The sequence below is a fragment of the Triticum urartu genome, chromosome 6A (genome assembly GCF_056163025.1).
Source record: "Triticum urartu cultivar PI428250 chromosome 6A, HENAU_Tu73, whole genome shotgun sequence".
In the NCBI taxonomy this organism is placed as follows: domain Eukaryota; kingdom Viridiplantae; phylum Streptophyta; class Magnoliopsida; order Poales; family Poaceae; genus Triticum; species Triticum urartu.
Genome location: NC_141878.1, coordinates 397,633,451 through 397,651,796, shown reverse-complemented (window position 1 = coordinate 397,651,796; position 18,346 = coordinate 397,633,451). Strand labels below are relative to the sequence as shown.

Here is an 18,346-nt window from a genome sequence, read left to right as displayed (position 1 = left end):
CTTCATAAATGGATTCTTTGATGGAAGGTCAAATCTCACATTTTTGTCAAAAATGTTAATGGTAGCTTTGATGGTCTTAAGAACGGTGTACCTAGTATAATTGGTGCCTGGTGCAGCAAAGTAAATCGGATCGCCCCGAAATATCAAATCACCCTCGGGTCTCTCGACTGGGCGACACTGGCGGCCCCCATCCAATCTCCAGCGCCCCCTCCTCCAGTATTCCTCTCTGCCACCGTCACGACAGCGGCGGCCGCGACGACGGCAGGCCTTGCACCTTTCTGCTTCTTCTCCTTCTTTGACTCTGCCTGGCGGTGACATCTCTGTCCAAGCGGCTAGTCATATCACCATATGTTGACATTAGATGGCCGCGACGCGCTTGTTGCGTCCTCTCCCCGTTGTCTCCCATTGGAGCCAGCCATGGGGCGTTCACCATCTCCAAGTGGTGTAAGGTGAGGCGGACATGATGTCTTCAATTCCAGCATGAGACGCCATCATCCAACGGCGCATCGGTCTGATCTATGGCTTCCTTGTAGAGGATTCCTGTGATGGCTTGCGTGTGATGCTGTCATCGGGGTCCATGATTTAGCCTACTGGCTTTGTGTTCCCTGATAGCACGACTTTGATGGTGTGCTGGACTATTCGGCTAATCCGGTGGTGGTAGTGGTGCAGTGATTAATGGCAGATCTAGCGACTTCATCATCTACGCCACTCCGGCTAGCGGTGGCGGACTTGCCGCGAATTGCGATGACCACCGAGAGGTCTTCACGAGGGATGCTCTCTCCAGACCCGGTGGTTGTGTTCAGCAGGGAGATGCAAACTATGACGACGATTTGACTCAGAGGGATGGTTGTGCAACGGTGGCGGTCTGGCATGTAGCTGCTGGGATCGCGGGAAAGTGGCAGCGACAACACATAAGTGACGTCGATGGTGGTGCTACTCGAGCATCTGGTCTCGAGCTCCGAGGTGAAAGCCAATGTTTGACATGTGTCAGTTATACCTGGCAATGGCGATGTTTTTCCATCGTTACCTTGTTGAAGGCATTGCTCGGATATGTTCGGACTGATTTTTCAGGGTGAAAACTTAGATTCTGACCTTGGCTGGTTGTATCCGGTGACGGCGGCGATTGAGCGTCGCTCCCTTCCTGAAGGTGTTGTTGTTGAAGAACTTCGATGTCTGTATGATGTCATAAGATGGTTGGTGGAATATGGTCATTGTTGTAGTTTGCGGATCGCGGATCCAAGCTAGGGTTTCATCTTCTTTTTTTCCTTATTTATATATAACTTTGGTCTTACATGACTTTGTTATTTGTCAGCGTGTTTTTGTGTGTGTTGATCTTGGCTATACAGAAGATTATATATTTGTATAATTGGTGCAATGAGATCTTCAGGCATATATCAACCATAAACAAAATCAATCATAACAGAGCAATCATCAATTTGAAGGACTACAAGTTGTTTTAAGACTCGGTTGAACTTGTAAACACACTTTATGTTTTTGAAAACAAAAAAGTATCGAGCTGAGAACCGAAAGTATATTTACCACAGCTGACACCGCTACAGTTCGTTGGAGGGGGTGAGATCTTCACTCAATTTGCCGCGTAACGAATTTCGGACGAGTCTCTCCGACCGCCACACAGCAACTTTTCCCAGTCACAGAAATCACACCAACTTCTTCCCCAGTTCAGCTCACATCTCCTTCAGTCCATTCTGAGGGGCGTCTCTACCCAACTCCAATGCCTTCCAAACCCTAGCCCTCACCCCTCGGCCCCTCGCTGCCATGCCAGATCTGAGCACCGTCTGCCCCGAACTGTCTGCCGACGCCGCCGTGGACCTACTGGGCGGGGATGCGGCCGCTGACCCCGCGACGGCAGCGGCGGCGGCGGCGGCGACGGAATCCTCCTCCGGCGGCGATGGCGCTCCCATTATCCCTGTGGAGTGCCGTTGGAGCGGCCGCGTGCGCGCCTTTGACGTCCAAGGCGCGGTCCCTGTGACCGCCTGCCCCGAGGCGCGCCGCGGCGGCGAGAGGAAGTCGTCCTTTGTTCCGCCCCCTTCGTCCGCGGCGGCCTCACTTGCCCCGGTATCGGGTCGGGTGCTCGAGGACTATGTGAACGAGGGCGTGATCGCTGTCACTGCCGGCGCAGTGGCGCGCAGAGGAGGCGGCCGGAAGAACTCGTTCTCTGCCCCGCTGCCTCCGTCCGCAGCGGCACCAGCGCCGGCATCGGGTCGGGCGCTCGAGGGGTATGTGGACGCCGACTTGGCCTCTCTCACCGCCTCTCCTGAAGCGCAGCACGGCGGCGGTAAGGAGTCCTCTGCCCCGTTGCATTCTGCCGCCACGGCGGCACATGCGCCGGCACCTGGTGTGAAGCTTGAAGATTATGTGAACGAGTGTGCGGTCTCTGTCACTGCATACCCCGAGGCGCGCCGCGGTGGCGGAAAGAAGCCGTCCTCTGCCCTGCTACCTTCGGCCGTGGCGCTGCTGCCAGCACCAGCGCCGGCACCGGATCTGATGCTAGAGGACTATGTGAGCAAGGGCGTGGTTTCTGTCACCGCCCACCCTGAGGTGCGCCGCGGCAGCGGGAAGAGGTCGTCTTCGGCTCGTTCGCCTTTATCCCCGGCAGCAACGGTGCTGGCGCTGGCATCGGGTCGGTCACTCAAGGACTATGTGAAGGAGTGGGTGGCGAGGAAGGTGGCGTCAGGTGCCTCCCCGCAGCATTGTGTGCTGCCATTCCTCAATGGTGCGCCCAAGGCGGTAAGGGTTTCTGCTCCTAATGACCGAATCACCAGTGGCTGATTCAGCATTACCTAGAATTGCTGTTCGACCGAAATTTATGTTTAAGGTGATTTACTCTGTGCATCATCAAACTTAACTATAAAATATCTCCACAACTGCATATTGTACCAAAATGCAACACATACATCTCAATTGGTAATACACCGTCGCAGCTAAGATCAACCAATGCTCGAGCAGTTTGTCAACAGATGTAAAGAAGCAAAGCCTTGATTATAAAACCATCACATTTGTCCTTGTGATACACAGATTTACTTTCTCTATCCACAGCTCACATATTTTCAACAGCATGCTGTCATAATTCCTAGTAGAGAACTTAGATTGATCACAGGTAGGCAGAGACATATATAAAGTTTACAATCGGCTGGCCAGCAAGCCGTCCGATCTGTTCTCAGGATCAGCCGACTGATGCTGTAACGCCCCGGTCAAACCCACAGGTTCCTCGCTGTTGCGCCTGGCTACCACCTAGGATCTAGACTGGCCCCACAGACCGACACTTCTTTTTTGTGCACATTATCCTCACTCGTGCGCACCCGGGATCAACTTCCTAGTCTCTCATCCTCAAATTGCTCCAAGCCAAGCATTCTTAACTTTGTAGTTCTGGGAGCCGGAAAAGAAGGTGCACCTTGTTGATATGAATAGTTTATCATTTGACGTCGGCCCAGCAGGAACTTTCCCTCCTGGCACACGTCTGTGCGTCCAGCCCGGCACATGTGCCATGCCTTGTGCCATGACAGGCCACACGCGCCATGCGCCACATGCCCGCACACCTGACCCACACACACTAACCGCAAGGGTTGCCTCTGATACCAATTGTAACGCCCCGGCCAAAATCCACCAGTTCCTGGCCGTTGCACCTGGCTACCACCTAGGATCTAGACTGGTCTTTCCTGCGCACTTTGTCCTCACTCGTGCGCACCCGGGGTCAACTTCCTAGTCGGTTACCCATCCTCAAATTGCTCCAAGCCAAGCACACTTAACTTTGAGGTTCCTTTTGGATGGGCTCCTGGAAAAGAAGGTGCACCTTGTTGATACGAGTAGTATATCATTCCAATTAAGCCAGGATGTCACTGATGCCTAACGTGCCTCAACATTGTTTGGGGTCAAAGTTACAACCCATCTTCCAGTTGCGTGACTCAAGGCGCCATCTCGTCTTGGCACCTAGGTGGCGGCCTAGGTGGTCATTAGATTATCACAGATATTAGTCAAATCATAACAAACGACACTCATACAACAGAGAGAAAAATCAGAATAAACGACACTCATACGACACACATCCCACAACATCTCTCAAGCAAAAACACATTAAATCATCCAGTCCTTTCTCCCAGTGTTCTAATACCACCAGGCTGTCAGGTCCACTGCTTGCCAACTCAATCCTTGTCCTCCTATTTCTAACTCTTATACTTGTACAATTCTATGTGAGTAGAGGAGAGCAAGCAGAATCCAGCACCGCTAGCCGCAGAGCTGACAGCTGAGAGGCAAGCAGCGGGGCAGAGGATGGATATGGGCAACAAGCTGCAAAGTAGAGTGGGGAGGGGGAGGAACAAAGAAGAAAGGGAATGAAAAAAGAGTGCCTGTGAGACGACGACGGAAGACAGGGAGGCGACAACATGCTCTGGACGGTGGCAACAGATGTCGGCTGGAGACGGTCAACAACTGGCATCAGCGGCTATGGTTCCTTCCCAGTTCCGAACCCTCTCTCCTAGCAAGCTGAAGACAAGATCTGAGCTCCCCTTTCCCTCCTAGATATCAGTCAGTTTAAGCGAGCAGCCACACTAGCCAACTGGTCAACATGTTAATATGTTACCGACTACACTGCACAGTGGTGAGCTGGCATGAACAATGTGTTTTTTCTTTGATCAATGTGGGCTCTGAGAAAAGTTGTTTTATGCAGTATTAGTTCCAGTGCCGCCTTTGACCCCCTCTCCACTTTCACTCTATGAGTAGACCAAAGACCAGATCTGATCCTCCCTTCCGTCCTAGATGTCTGCCAGTTCAGGCGAGCAGCCACACTGTTTGTTGCTTGCCAAGAGGAGATCATGTTATTGACTACACATCACAGTGGCGAGCTGCCATGAACAATGTAAGGTTGTTCTTTGATTAACGTGAGAACTGAGAGATTTTTGTTTCCTTAGTTCCACTGCCACCTTTCGAATTGCTTGATGCTTAATTACATATTTCCAGTGGCGGAGCCACCTCCCAGCGACCCCGTGCAGCTGCCCGGGTTAGTCCAGAAAATCACGCCTAAGCAATGGGATTATGTATGGGTCAGAAGCAATATTTCCACGGGCAAATGGCAGCTCACAGTGCGTCACAGGTAGTCTTGCCCAGGCTCCACTCACGGGCTGGCTCCGCCACTGCATACACCTCATCAAACTTCATATACGCCTCTGCCTACCTGTTGAAAGTTAAAACTGCAGCTCATACATGATAACGTGACAAGTTTTCATAATTAAATCAACATTCGGACCAAGTTTCAGTTTTGATCAATTTTTATTGGCTTTGTATCTGATGATTCTTCGGATGTGCACAGGTTGAATGTCGTGTGTGCTATAAGATTATCCATCCCTTGGAAGAAATAAAATGTTCAGTTAGCCGTTGTGAACAAATGTTCCATCTGACCTGTGTGGTGGAATATATTGCAAATTTCACTCCTGAAAGCTTCAGGTGCCCTCAGCATGTAAGTTTAAATGTTATGAAATGGGATATGTTTAATATTGCATGTGCTGGACATTGGCAAAAACATAAGATTTTCCTAAAAATGCAAGTTATTTAGCTTAAAGAACTTTTGTTGTGAAGTTGTTGGACTTGTCTAGTTGTCATACTTGAGTATGCCAACCCTGTTTTGATATGCAGTATTCTGTCCACATGGATAATTGTTGCATTCAACATACAATTATGCTATACTAGATGGTTTGGAAACTAGGATGCAGTGTGCACTATAAATAGACACACTTATGGGTTATGTTAATACAATGTATTTGCAAATGACTCAAATATATTTTGTCTTTGACAGGCTGATAATTCATAGTTATGGTTGTCGATGTATGTCCTATTCACGACCACCACATGGCTTACTATTTGTGAAGGAATAAGTAAATGAAATAACACAGTAGTCCCTCCATATCATCCTTTTGGACATGTCTTAAATTTTGACTACGAATATTGTTCTAAATATTTAGATTGAAAACTTGTAAATCATTTGTTTAGATTTGTGTCGAAAAGTATATTCATAATATTATAATTTTGTATTTTTTTGTGTATACTGCCGTAAGAATTAATGGTCAAAGGTAAATCGTGAAGACTGGGTCAGTATCCAAAACGACATGTATTTATGATATGAAGTACATTTTTTTTTTGCATTTTGTACAGAGAATATTTTTTTAAAGGTATTTAAAAGGCCAATTCCTGTAGTTCCGATTTTTTTTGTAAGGTCATACTTAATTTTGATACACATTAATTGGACTTTCTTTCTCCATAATTAGGGTTGCATGGTTTGTAAGCAAAAAATGTTTTTTTGGCGCTGTGGACGTTGTACAGTTGCAGCACATACAAAATGTGCACCATGGCCTCTAATTCATCTAAAAGATGACCAAGGAAGTGCTATTTGCTGGAGGCACCCTTCCAATTGGCTCCTTCAAAATGAGGTCTATCCTTTATCCCTTACAATTCCTCAATTCATATTGTTATGCATGAACAGGGTAACTACTTTGCCCTCTAATTTACTAGTCCCTCTTTCATGAATAGATGAGGTTTTGGACATGAACACTCTCACGCAACTTTGACCATTACTTTTCATATGAACATGTTAGTAAAAAATGTTACAATCATAATATTTTCATGAAAATCTGGTGATACTAATCTCACTTGACCGATCTAAATGTTCTTTCATGTTTCTGGTAAAAGTTAGAGGTGTTTGAATGCAAACTTTCTAGGGCGTCATTTATTTACAGCCGGAGGTTGAATCGTTAAGTATTTCCAGAAGAAGAAAAACCCAGCACAAGTATTTTTAAGCATTTTTTCTAGGAATATGGTTTTCGGTTCCCTTGCGTCTGACTTGCATCTTTGTATTCTATTTGTGCAACTATGCTGAAAGCTGCAAATCTTCTAATGCATTTCATTTAAATTAAGCCACTTCTTCCTTGAATATCAAATCGGTGTTATAGTCTTTTGTTCTCAGTTTGGCCATAGCAAACAGGATACCTACTTTTTCAAGTTTCTTTTTTGAGCTTCCGTCCCTTTTAAGTTTTAGCCCAGTTTTTCCCTCTAATATAAGTTTCTTTGATCATACCAGAAGTTCATCACTGGAAAAATTGTTTTTGTTTTTCATATATGTTCACAGAAGAGTCTTTGTTCCAGATCTTGCTTCATAATTGCTCTATTCGGATGCATGAACAATACCAATCTCTATGCCATACCTTGCATACATGGTACTCCCTCCATAAAGAAATATAAGAGCGTTTAGATAACTAAAGTAGTGATCTAAATGCTCTTATATTTCTTTACGGAGGGAGTAGTTGATACAAGTATCCATGAATGCGTAAACATAACAAATATTATCAATGCACCTCCAGAATTTGCCCATACTCCATGTGGTCTTAAGAGTTCTCTTAATGTTTCACCGTTTGTATGTCTGTAAAATGACCATTGCTCTGTGATTCTTCTTTTATCTGTTAATAACAGATCACAAACTCATGTTTTCCAAGTCCCAATGAAAAATGATTAATTTTATGGAGTTCATTCTTTATAAAACCAGAACTCTCTGCCACGAGGAGCATTTAGTTTTCTGCTGGTTCTGTTCCAACTATAGATAAGCTTGATTCATGGTTTTGTGCACTGCTGATCCTTACATTACTTTCTTTTACCTCTAGATTATTAATTTATAGGGTTTTTATCACTTATGCTATTTTATATTACCAGAAAAAGTTGACTGCATTCCATACCTTTTTGTTAATATTTGTAATGCTTGAGGTGTCTGACAGGAGTACTTTGTTTGATGGTGACAGAATGCTGACCTGACAAACAACATAGAGGTTAGTGCTGGCATAATATAACTGTATGTTGCTACCTCCCTTTTTATATTTGCTTCTTTTAGGTTGTGTTGCGCTATTTTCTTAAATAGTTCATTTTCAAGGATTTCTTACTTGTTCTTGGAGTGTTAATGCTCTGTAGGCTTTAGGATGCTTTTATCCGGTACTCCAGTCTTTAAGCAGACCAATATTGTCGTCTTGTGCTCCCTCTGCATGATAAAATAGCTGATGTTTTGGGATGTGTTTGATCAGTTGTTTTAGAATCGCCACATGCAAACATTATTTTCATATACTTTTTTTGGTTTAATTATACATACTACTATGGCTGAAAATGTACAATGGAGACTGAAAATAAGTGAAAATCATCACTTAAGAATGGGAGGGTTACAGTCTTTGGAATACATGAAGATTTGGGAGGAACCTATTTAGTTTATTAATGCTGGAATGCTGCAGAAACAAGTTAAATGATTGTCTTGTTCCAAAAAAATAATATTTTTTCAAGAAGATTATCTGTCTTGCCTACCAGGCTTTTGTGCATAACTAATGATAACAATGCTTGTTTGACAGGAAGTCTTCTGCCGACTACCTCTTCCATATGTCAATGAAGAATTCAATATTGATTCAACCATTAGGAATTTCACGGCGATTGTTTGTAAACCGCCCTCGTACACACATATCAGGCGCAGTATCCTAAAGTAATACTTGCTGTAGTTATTCAATCAAGATATCTGGAGCTATTTACTTCCATTTGACTTCTTTATTGTGGAATGAGTTTCGTGTTCGTCTGCCTTACACCTCTACATGTCATCATTGTTTTCTTAATCTTGTAAAAGATGTATATTTAGTCAAGAAGAAACGCGCCGATTCAAGTGCCGAGACTGGGTGCACAAATTGCAAATCTGATTCTGTTTGCAAAGATGATTGCGAATGCAGGTATTCTTTCTAACTCTACTAATACATTTTAGATGCATACATTAATAATGAAATTTTGGCAAAACTATCTCTAGTTTGATATATGTGAAATGTTACCGTGTTCTTAAGATGGAACCTCTGACATGGCATTCTGGCAAAAGAGCAAGCATATGCATTTGTGGGTACTTATAAAATTGTTTCGATACCCAACTATTGTACTGAACATTCTAAGTTTCTAACCGAGATTGCGGGTCAGGAACGATACAATGAGATAGCGCAGGGAGAAGAGAGGAGATTTGGACTGCCAGATGGGCCTGACTATACATTGTAATTTGTTTCTGTTTAGTAAATGTACTGCTAACTGGATACCGCATCATCCATGTTAGTTCACATTTGCTGATTAGGAGTCCATGTCGCTTACCAGGCAAAACCACCACGATCACCAGCATCAAGATTGATTTGATCTGGTTTAGATAGGAAAATAAATTGATGTTGGAGTTGTGAAAATTACTTGGACTAAAATAGAACTTCACCATCAGTTTAAACAATTGATTATTTAGTTTTTGTATATTACTGTTTTGCATCATGTATAGCTAGCTCGGGAAAGTATAAAATAATTATTTTGACAATATTGACAAAAGATCAATGTGTTTCAAATCCAGATTTGATCAATACAAAGAGAAACAAAAAAGAGGTGAATTCTGTCTATTGTCAATCCAGATTTGATCAATACAAAGATGAACAACAGCTTTATGTTAAAATAGAGAAAAGTAAAATATGAGCTCCTATTCACAATCACCACAGAATATGGATTTGAATGCGCACTATAGATTCATCTATTGTCAAATCCTGTCAACTATGGGAGTACGGTAGCACCAAAATGCGCAGTAGTATTGGATTCTTTCTTTCTACTATAGCAAATGGAGTAATGTATTTTCTTGTTATTTGAACATTAATGCTAGATTACTGTCACGCGTGCATATTACTAATCGCCGAATAAGTTAGCTTGATTGTACAGGTTTTGTACATGTGTACGATGTAGATATTTACCTAGCAACCATACTTGTATTTATTTGACATACTGAAATTTGGCTGTCTTTTATCAGGGGTCTTTCTATGAGTTGTTCCAAGAGTTGCCACTGCTCAGATCTGTGTAGCAACAAACCATTCCGCAAGGATAAGAAAATTAAAATTGTCAAGGTAGTCCTGTCTTTCAAATGATGTGCTTGTATATATTTGGACTTTGCTTGCCAATTTATTCACAAACCTGTGTAGCAACAAGCCAGTCCACAAGGATATGTTTAAACTACTCTTCTAATTTTTCAAGGTCCACTCTTTTCCCCTTCGAGAGTTTTTGTGTGCCATGAGTTGTACTGCTGGGAAACAGCTAAATGAAGGGGCATATTGTTTATACATGGACCACTTGCATAAGCACTTCACCTAATTGCTAGACAATGCAAATGAATACACTAGTTCTGTTTTCCTCGGTGGCTGCCAAAGTGCCCACTGCAGTACTTCCTTCACAAATCCCCTCTCTTGTACTATTGGATGCAAAATGACATGTGGAAATGATAGGGGTGCGTTTTTGAGAATCGGTTGTGGTGTTATGCTTAATGAAAGATGTTTATTCTACTTCTTTGACTACAATAAACAACAGCCTTTTCCCTTTACAGTCAGAAGGCTGTGGATGGGGTGCTGTTGCATTGGAGCCATTGGAGAAAGGTGATTTCATAATTGAGTATGTGGGTGAAGGTACAAATTATTCTGCTACATTAAATATTTGTCTAATAGAAATAGCAAATAGTTTCTAGATGACTGCACGTATGCAATGGGGGAAATGACATTTTGCTTGTGCCCTCATTTTCACTGGCTTTAATTCATCTAATTTCATTTTAAACCTTATTTCAGTCATCAATGACGCAACATGTGAACAACGGCTTTGGGACATGAAGCGGCGCGGGGACAAAAATTTCTACATGTGTGAAATCAGCAAAGATTTTACAATAGATGCAACTTTTAAAGGAAACACTTCACGTTTTCTAAACCATAGCTGTGATCCCAACTGTAAACTAGAAAAGTGGTAATGATTTCTGGAACAAAAAGCTTGTTTTGCATTCAGTGATGGTAATTTTTGTTTTAAATGATGATGTACCTCATTGTCTATAACTCTATATGGTTCATCAGGCAAGTTGAGGGTGAGACAAGAGTCGGTGTTTTTGCCTCTCGTTTCATTGAAGTTGGAGAGCCCTTAACTTATGATTACAGGTATTTACGTCATTTTTTTCTTCAAAAGAGTACATATATTAATCTAATTAGGCAAAAATGAGTACTTCCTCCGTCTCAAAATAAGTGTCTCAAGCTTAGTAGTACAACTTTGTACTAGAGTTAGTATGAAGTTGAGACACTTATTTTGGGACGGAGGGAGTACATTATAGCAATATGGAGGGGCAATGAATATATTGCATTAAGTGGCCTGCTGCAATCAGCTCTAGCTGCTGATGAGTTTGTGACATTTGTAGTCAAGCTTGTAACATTCTGATCCGGGTATGTACCACCAAAGTGACCAAATTAGCATTTAACTACAAATATTGTTATAGTGAGCCAGCAACTTGTCCATCTGAGCTTGGGGTCTTAGATCAGTAGGTCACTTGCCTTGGATTGTGATCTTCCAGAGAATACACCTGTAGTAGCATTCCTGGGTTCCTGTTTGCCAATTTGCGTACAGTACTATAAGCCAGAATATGCTGTTTAACTTCCCTTTAGTAGAAACGAGGTTCAGTTGTTCCTGGTGTTCTCTGGTCTCAATTAGTTGTTCAAACCTAGGTCATATGGTCAGGCCCAAACACTTCTCTACCAAACTTGGGTTATATTATCTGGCCCAAACCACTCTGTGCAGTATAGACTGAAATGGGACATGCCTGCGATGAAGTACAGCGTGCTTCCATACCTATTTCAGATGGGCTAACAAAACCCTTTTTGAACAGCCCAAGTCCTAGCTATCCTGATTGCAGGGCATTTCGCTGGTTTTGATAGATTTATTCTTCACGCAGAGAGGATATAGTAATTCTGCATGGTTTAATGTATGCTAATCAGGGGGGCAAATGAAATGAGATTCTTTCCACCTTTACATCCATATTTCCCAAGACTGGTTATTTCTTTGAACAATTACAGTTTACTCCTTTCTTCCAGGTTTGTGCATTTTGGAGAGAAGGTTAAGTGCCATTGCGGAGCAAAGAGTTGCCAAGGATACTTGGGCAGCCAACTAAAGAATCCAACACAGAACGCTCTTGCGGCTGCGGCGCTTGAGAATAATAAGTTGCTCGTGCAACAGGGCGGCTGCTCTCCTTCAAGGGTCAAAACAGAGACTCGCCTGTTACCCTGGACCAACTGTATAGAGGTTCCCTTTAACTTGAGGAGCAAAACGAAGATAGACCGGATATGTTGGGGACACAAACGGCAGCGGACGTCCCTTTTAGATCCATCGTCATCTTCAGCTAGCGTGCAGCCATCAGATATTGAAGCTGGTGCATTCATTCTATAGAGAGCTTTTGGGCTAAGCTGAAGTCCTGAGTCGATTCTGTATAAATATATCATGATGATACACTCGTATATGAGTTCATTTGAAACGATTCTTTCACATTTGCTGATTCAGGACTTTTACGATGTTGTAAGTTGTAACATTTTCTTCATCCCATAGTCAATTTTATAGTTGAAGTTGGAGAGAACACTCTGAATCTTTTGCAAGTTGTAAGCAGGTTTGAGCTGATTGTGTTTATTAACCTCCCGTTCATGCAAATGACCTGGTGTCGGCCGTGTTGAGCTTGTTTTCCCAAAGTTGCATGCAACCCATGACAGGTGGTTGCATCCTCTTAGGCCTCTTTTGGTTTAGAGGATAGAAGTATCATGGGAATAGAAAAAACATAGGAAGTGAAATGACACGTATCTCAGATACCATTTGATTCATAGGATTTATTGAGTCTAGATTAATGTAATTTTCCTTTAAAATGTTAAGGATTTGTTCTTATTCTGCATAGGAACAGGAGTCCATTTCTACAAGTCAAAGAGCTTCAAAGAATTCTTTCTCACAGATTCATATCCTTTAGAATTCCTACAAAACTCCTGTAAATTCCTACAAAATTCCTACAAAATTCCTATCAAAGGAGGCCTAAAATTCTACACAACGACATGACATGACATGCAGTTCTGATATGGTCGTTGAGGTTTGCGGACAATTCAGCAGGGAGAGAATAGAGAGAAAAAGAGGATTTGATATACATGCCTAATTCTTGCTCCGTGGAGCATTCTGAAAGAGCGGAACAACAGTGGTCGACGACCCTAGTACCTTCTTTTGAGAAGATCAAGAGGGCCTTTCTTTGGGCAGGTTCAGACAAGATTTCTGATGGCTCGAGGGTTCTCAACCTCCAAACTATGCCAGAGCTTTGGTTAACTTGGGCAAGTCTTGCAATAACACTGGCATGGATCTCTTATATGCAGCCACCACCATCAACTGCATGGCTTTCTTATCGAGCATCGACATCTCCAAGAGATAGATTCTTATCGAATAATCACCACAAGCAGCATTAGTACCCGAACCTCCGCACCATCAGAACTGAATCAGATTCGCCAGAGTTCAATAGGTCCATGACAGACAAGAATGGCTTCTAACAAAACTTTCAGGAAATAACAAAATAACATTTGCTCAATACAAGGCTTATTCTTATATTCATAAACCATGCAGCCAGAGACAGGCATTTCCATACATTCGCTCACACTGGCAGAAAACGCTAACCATTTTCACGTCACTTGTCCATAACAAAAGTAATAGGACAGGAACAGGAAATCTCTAAGAACAAACTGACGCAACACAAGCTCGTTCAGACCAGCTAGCATCACCATCAGCAGCTCTTCATCCTCTTAACAGCCCCCCTCTCATCCTTCTCCTGCGCAGCATCGTCTTCCCAGCAAAGGAAAGCATCCATCTTGGAGCCGCTCTCTAAATTGCCATGAACGTTGCAGTTCAGGACAGATCTTGGTGACCCGGTGGAGTCTTCGCCGACAGCAGTGAAGCTCTGGTAGATGAGAGCGCCCCCGTCAGGCAGCTCCTGGACGACCATGTTGGTACTATCATAGACCCCAACATTCAGCCTCTCCCCCCAGGTGCCAGCAAGGTTGCGACCGCCAAAGATGGTCACAGCAACAGAGAATTCAGACGGGCCAAAGGATCTCAGCACCCTCTTGACCAGGTCACCATAGGCCATGGAGGCAGGGTCCAACCCCATGACCTCATAGCTAGCATAGCTGAAGCCGTCCTCAGGAGTGACATGAATGGTGGAGAAAGCAGAGCCATGGATGGCGTTCATGGAGTAGCCACATGGCTCGAAATCAAAGTCACAGATCTCCATCTCCGGGATTATTTCAGAGATGCCAGAGAGCTTGGTCATCTCCTTGGCACAAGATGTGTGGCCATCAGCAGAGGTCTTGAAGAAGACAGAAGCTTTCTTCTTGTCCAGACCAGTCATGCACATCTCAAGGTTGACCATGGGCTGCTCAGGCTGCTGGGTGGCATAGTAGACATGCCACTTCTGGCCTGGCTTTGCAGGATCACCAATGACATAGGCATTGCCGCCAGACTTGAGTCCACCAAAGTAGCCATTCAGGAAGGCAACCTCATCAGAGAAGTTCTTGTGTGGAGAAGGCTGTGCCTCAGGGAATATGAATGTCCCACGGGAGTACTTCACAGCAGCAAGTGGCAGGGACAACTCCTCAGCAAGCTCAAGAATCCTTGGAATGGCCAGCAGGAGCTTGGTGGTACCGCAGGTCTTGATCACAACCTTGTACGGGTAGATGAAGAGGCTTGATTCAGAGAGGACATACGAGTCAAACTTGTCATTAGAGAGCTCAGATACAATGGTGCACTTGGCAAGATCAAGAACCGAGTCGATCTGGGCACGAGAGAGAGCACGCAATCCCCTGCCATTGGGGTCAGTGAAGACTGGCGCTTCAGAGAAGGTGATCTCCAGGCGCTTCTCATATCCCTCAAACCCAATCGCAGAGACGGCCATTGTTTGAGAAGGTTGGTAGAGGAGGAAAGGCTTTGCTGGTCAGAGAAAAGCAGCTAGCCAGAGAAATTTTAGGAAGATGAATTGAAAGCAGAAGGGAATTCTAAGCAATTAGGATGGGGGCGCGAGAGGGATTATCAGGATGGCTTCCTGGAGCACTGCAAAACAGAAGCAATTGGAAGTAGAAACTGTGAGCATCTAATCATCAACAAGATATAAAAAGAAAAGAAAGGAGGAACTCAATTGATTGGATACATACGTTTGAGTAGGCAGCGGAGCGGAACTTCTCAATGCCTCCTGCAGGGCGGACGTCCTCGATGCTGTAGCCGAGGGGAGCTTCGTACATGAGGGAGGAACGACTACTGCTGGACTTTTTACCACCCTTGGATTCCATAGCACATCAAATTCTGCAGTGGGTTGGTATGGGTTAGAAACGATGAAGCACATAACATATTGCGAGGTAGAAAGTAGCACTAACATCCTTCTGGGGTTCCAGTTTCACTAGGCACATAAAGTAGAGGAATATTTCACTAATCTCTACTGAATTATTAGTGTAGGTGATATTCGACCTGATTTGAAGATGAAGATTCCAGGCATAACAGAAAGGGAGGAAAACATCATGAGATAGAAACGAATTGACATAAAGCAATATTCAGGTCAGCCAAAATCTACCACAAATTGATGTACCGAACAGCATATTCGTACAGTAACACGGATAATTCCTGACTGTGTTGCATATATTTCACAAAGTCTGTGAAATTACAGATAATCTAGACGACGGCGTTTATTTACTTTTCCTATCCAGCCTAATTAACGGGACGAAAAGGAATATGATCCCTACTAGGCACAGTAAACAAATTTCTACCACGGATCAAAGACGCCTACCGAATAGAAACAACATGAGCTGATGGAGAGAAATCTTACAGTTCCAGGAAGAACCTCGGAGGCGCGCGTCGAATCTGCTGCTCGTCCTCGTCACAAACCTCGAACAGGGAGCAAGCGACGGATCTGTCTCTCCCCCCTCCTCACAGATCTCGAAGAAACGAAAGCGAACGGACGAACACAATCTCACTCCGAATTTCTAGGTTTTCGACGAGATGGTGGTGGGGAACGAACGGAGTTTGCGTTTGTGCTAAAACTGATAAACAAATGAGGCGACTTGCAAGATGGGAAAGTCACCCCTCCCTGGGCAGCGTATTTATAAGGGGCCGAGCGAGCCCTGAGAAAGGACCCGGTCCACTGGACCGATCGGATAGAGGCTCACGGGCGGGGGTGCCGAGTCACGGTGGACCGCGTTCTGGCGCTTTTGCGTGCGGACCTCGCGGCGCGGCGCGGATATGCTTGGCTGGGAGGGCTCCTCGCGTTTGCTTGGCCCAGGAGGCTTCGGACGCCTGGGAATATTTGGGAGGCGTCCAGCTGTCCCGGAAGGGTCTCGGCTCGACGCGTGAGCCCGCTGCATGCACTGTACGTGTGTGTGTGATGTGTGGATCGTCTTTCCTTTTGAAAAGGAGGTGGGGTTTTTGTTTCGTGTGGAGGAGTGGCTCCGTTGCGCTTTTTTTGATTCGGTGGCGTGATGGTGGGATCGTTTGCCTCTACGGATACCGTCGCACGTCGCTGTCGTGGACAAGTGGTGATTGAGGTTTCCACCATCTCAGGATGTGGCACACGAAATTAGTAGAAAACTTGGCCCGTGGATAGAATCGTTTTTGATAATTTTTTTTGCTTATTAATTGATCTTTTTACACTTTTCCGCCTCCTTTAACTAAAGTCATCGAAGAGAACATGCAGTCTACACCACACGCTGTTATGTCTATTCAAGTGTTGGTAGCTAATTACGTGCGTGCTTTGTTCAAAAAATCTATGCCAAAAAAGAGTGTCTGGTGTAAAGCTCCAGAGAATTTTGTGACAGTTGATGTTGATGCAGCTTTTGATGCGTCATCAGGGAGAGGCGCTACTGATGCTTGTTTGAGAAACGACATGGGGCAATTCTTGGCAGCAAGTTGTCATTCGATTACAACAATTGATGCATCAATGGCCGAAGCCCAAGCTTGCCTGAATGGGATTCACCTCGCTAACCAAATGGGTGTCAGAAAGTGGTGATACAGTCTGATTGTGCCGATGTCATTGCCACACTACAGGAAGGTGGATTCTCGGCGTCTACAGCAGCACCTATCTACAAGGATATATGTGTTCAGACTAAGTTCTTTTGTTAAAGTAGTTTTCCCTCGTTGTCCTAGAGAAGCAAATTTAGTAACTCATACTCTTGCAAAGGAGTGTAGTAGAGAGAGTAGCTTATGGGTTGATGACCATTGATTTTATCCTTGTTGATTGATGATGTAAGCACTATTCGAGCAATAAAGCATCCATGATGGCAGGATCAAAAAAAAGTCATGATAAGATTTCTCGAACGGACGGGGTAGTCTATAAAAGCCATCGAAGAAGCTGGAACTCACCCTGTTTTCCGTTTGATTTGTCAGGCCAACTCCATCGCGCGACCCTATTTTGTTCGGTCCTATTCGTTTGGTGTAAAAGGGACAAACGAGGCGGCCCAGCGCGCGACGGCCCGAACCCATCTGGTCCGTTTTGTGTCCAGACCGACCCATTTCAAGCGTAAACTTGCGCCAGGTTTGGGTCACGGCGGACACCAAACGGATGCGTGCCTCGTCCGTGTTGGGGCCGCGTGGCAGGCGGCTACCTACCTCCCACACGCTCACATCAATGCGCACACGCGGGCAGCCCCACCTGTCATCCGCCCAGGCGAACGGTCCGGTCCTTCTTAAACGGGAACCCGTGGACCCGTCGTCGTCCACACTGCCCCACTCCACCTCGCGGCCTCCTTGAAACCGGACAACCCCAAACCCCCAAAACCTAGCCTCGAACTCGCTGCCCGGCCGCCCACAGCCATGGGGCTATGGAACTACGACCGCAAAGGCAAGTACGACCGCGAGGCTGGCTCCTTGTCGGGACGCCGCTGCGGCTCCGTGAAGGAGGAGCCCGCATCGCCACCGCGTCGGGCCCCCGCGTCGCCCGTGTTCTCCATCGCGCCCACAGCCGCCGGCGAGCGCGACCGGCACTACATCGAGGCGGTCGTATGCCGCCGTTATTGCGAGACGAGGACGCCGCTACCCTGGAGCGACGTCCACCTCCCCAACAACTGGCACTTGTCGGCCGACCACGTGCCGATCCCGCCGGTCCCGCTGAGCGACCGTGCGCGCCGCTAGGAGATCGAGCACCGCCGCCGCCTCCTCCCAGACGACCTCTACTATGACGAGAGGTACGCCCCCGACTCGCCCCTGCGGGACACTTGGTTCCGGGATGAGCACGACATGCGGCGGGCGTCCTTCTTCGCTGGCACATCGACGGGGCCGCGACGGTCACGTGAGCACCTAGTGGCTGCTCCCCAGGCACGTGGGCGTACGCGGGTGCGCGGCCTCACGCCCACGCCGTCGCCGTTGCCATCTCCATCGCCACCACCACCTCCTCGCATGACAGTGGAGGAGGAGGCCCGTCTCATGGCGCGTGTCATGGAGGACTCCATGCGCACGCATGACGAGC

At 45.5% G+C, this 18,346-nt stretch overlaps 3 protein-coding genes across 3 annotated transcripts; 2 read left to right on the top strand and 1 right to left on the bottom strand.

The window, feature by feature from the left end:
• The first annotated feature begins 1,557 nt into the window (after positions 1 to 1,557).
• On the top strand, positions 1,558 to 12,528 carry LOC125528582 (histone-lysine N-methyltransferase ASHR3). Its single transcript, XM_048693032.2, has 11 exons — positions 1,558 to 2,748; positions 5,324 to 5,470; positions 6,276 to 6,437; positions 7,797 to 7,823; positions 8,388 to 8,505; positions 8,654 to 8,753; positions 9,839 to 9,932; positions 10,406 to 10,484; positions 10,641 to 10,812; positions 10,917 to 10,997; positions 11,922 to 12,528. Exons 1-11 carry the CDS (start codon positions 1,777 to 1,779, stop codon positions 12,271 to 12,273), a joined length of 2,304 nt encoding a protein of 767 aa, XP_048548989.1. The 5' UTR covers positions 1,558 to 1,776; the 3' UTR covers positions 12,274 to 12,528.
• Positions 12,529 to 13,426: 898 nt separating this feature from the next.
• LOC125528583 (S-adenosylmethionine decarboxylase proenzyme) lies at positions 13,427 to 15,198 on the bottom strand. Its single transcript, XM_048693033.1, has 2 exons — positions 15,051 to 15,198; positions 13,427 to 14,949 (listed from the first exon to the last, which is right to left on the bottom strand). Exon 2 carries the CDS (start codon positions 14,792 to 14,794, stop codon positions 13,628 to 13,630), a length of 1,167 nt encoding a protein of 388 aa, XP_048548990.1. The 5' UTR covers positions 14,795 to 14,949; positions 15,051 to 15,198; the 3' UTR covers positions 13,427 to 13,627.
• Positions 15,199 to 17,694: 2,496 nt separating this feature from the next.
• LOC147965382 (uncharacterized) lies at positions 17,695 to 18,012 on the top strand. The gene has a single exon (XM_087530436.1). It carries the CDS (start codon positions 17,695 to 17,697, stop codon positions 18,010 to 18,012), a length of 318 nt encoding a protein of 105 aa, XP_087386562.1.
• Positions 18,013 to 18,346: the final 334 nt, after the last annotated feature.

Coding starts and splice junctions, on each gene's coding strand:
- LOC125528582 (XM_048693032.2), top strand. CDS start 1,777: ATGCCAGATCTGAGCACCGTCTGCCCCGAACTGTCTGCCGACGCCGCC. Junction 8,754..9,838: donor AAAGATGATTGCGAATGCAG/GTATTCTTTCTA, acceptor GTCTTTTATCAG/GGGTCTTTCTATGAGTTGTT. Junction 10,485..10,640: donor AATTGAGTATGTGGGTGAAG/GTACAAATTATT, acceptor ACCTTATTTCAG/TCATCAATGACGCAACATGT.
- LOC125528583 (XM_048693033.1), bottom strand. CDS start 14,794: ATGGCCGTCTCTGCGATTGGGTTTGAGGGATATGAGAAGCGCCTGGAG.
- LOC147965382 (XM_087530436.1), top strand. CDS start 17,695: ATGGGGCTATGGAACTACGACCGCAAAGGCAAGTACGACCGCGAGGCT.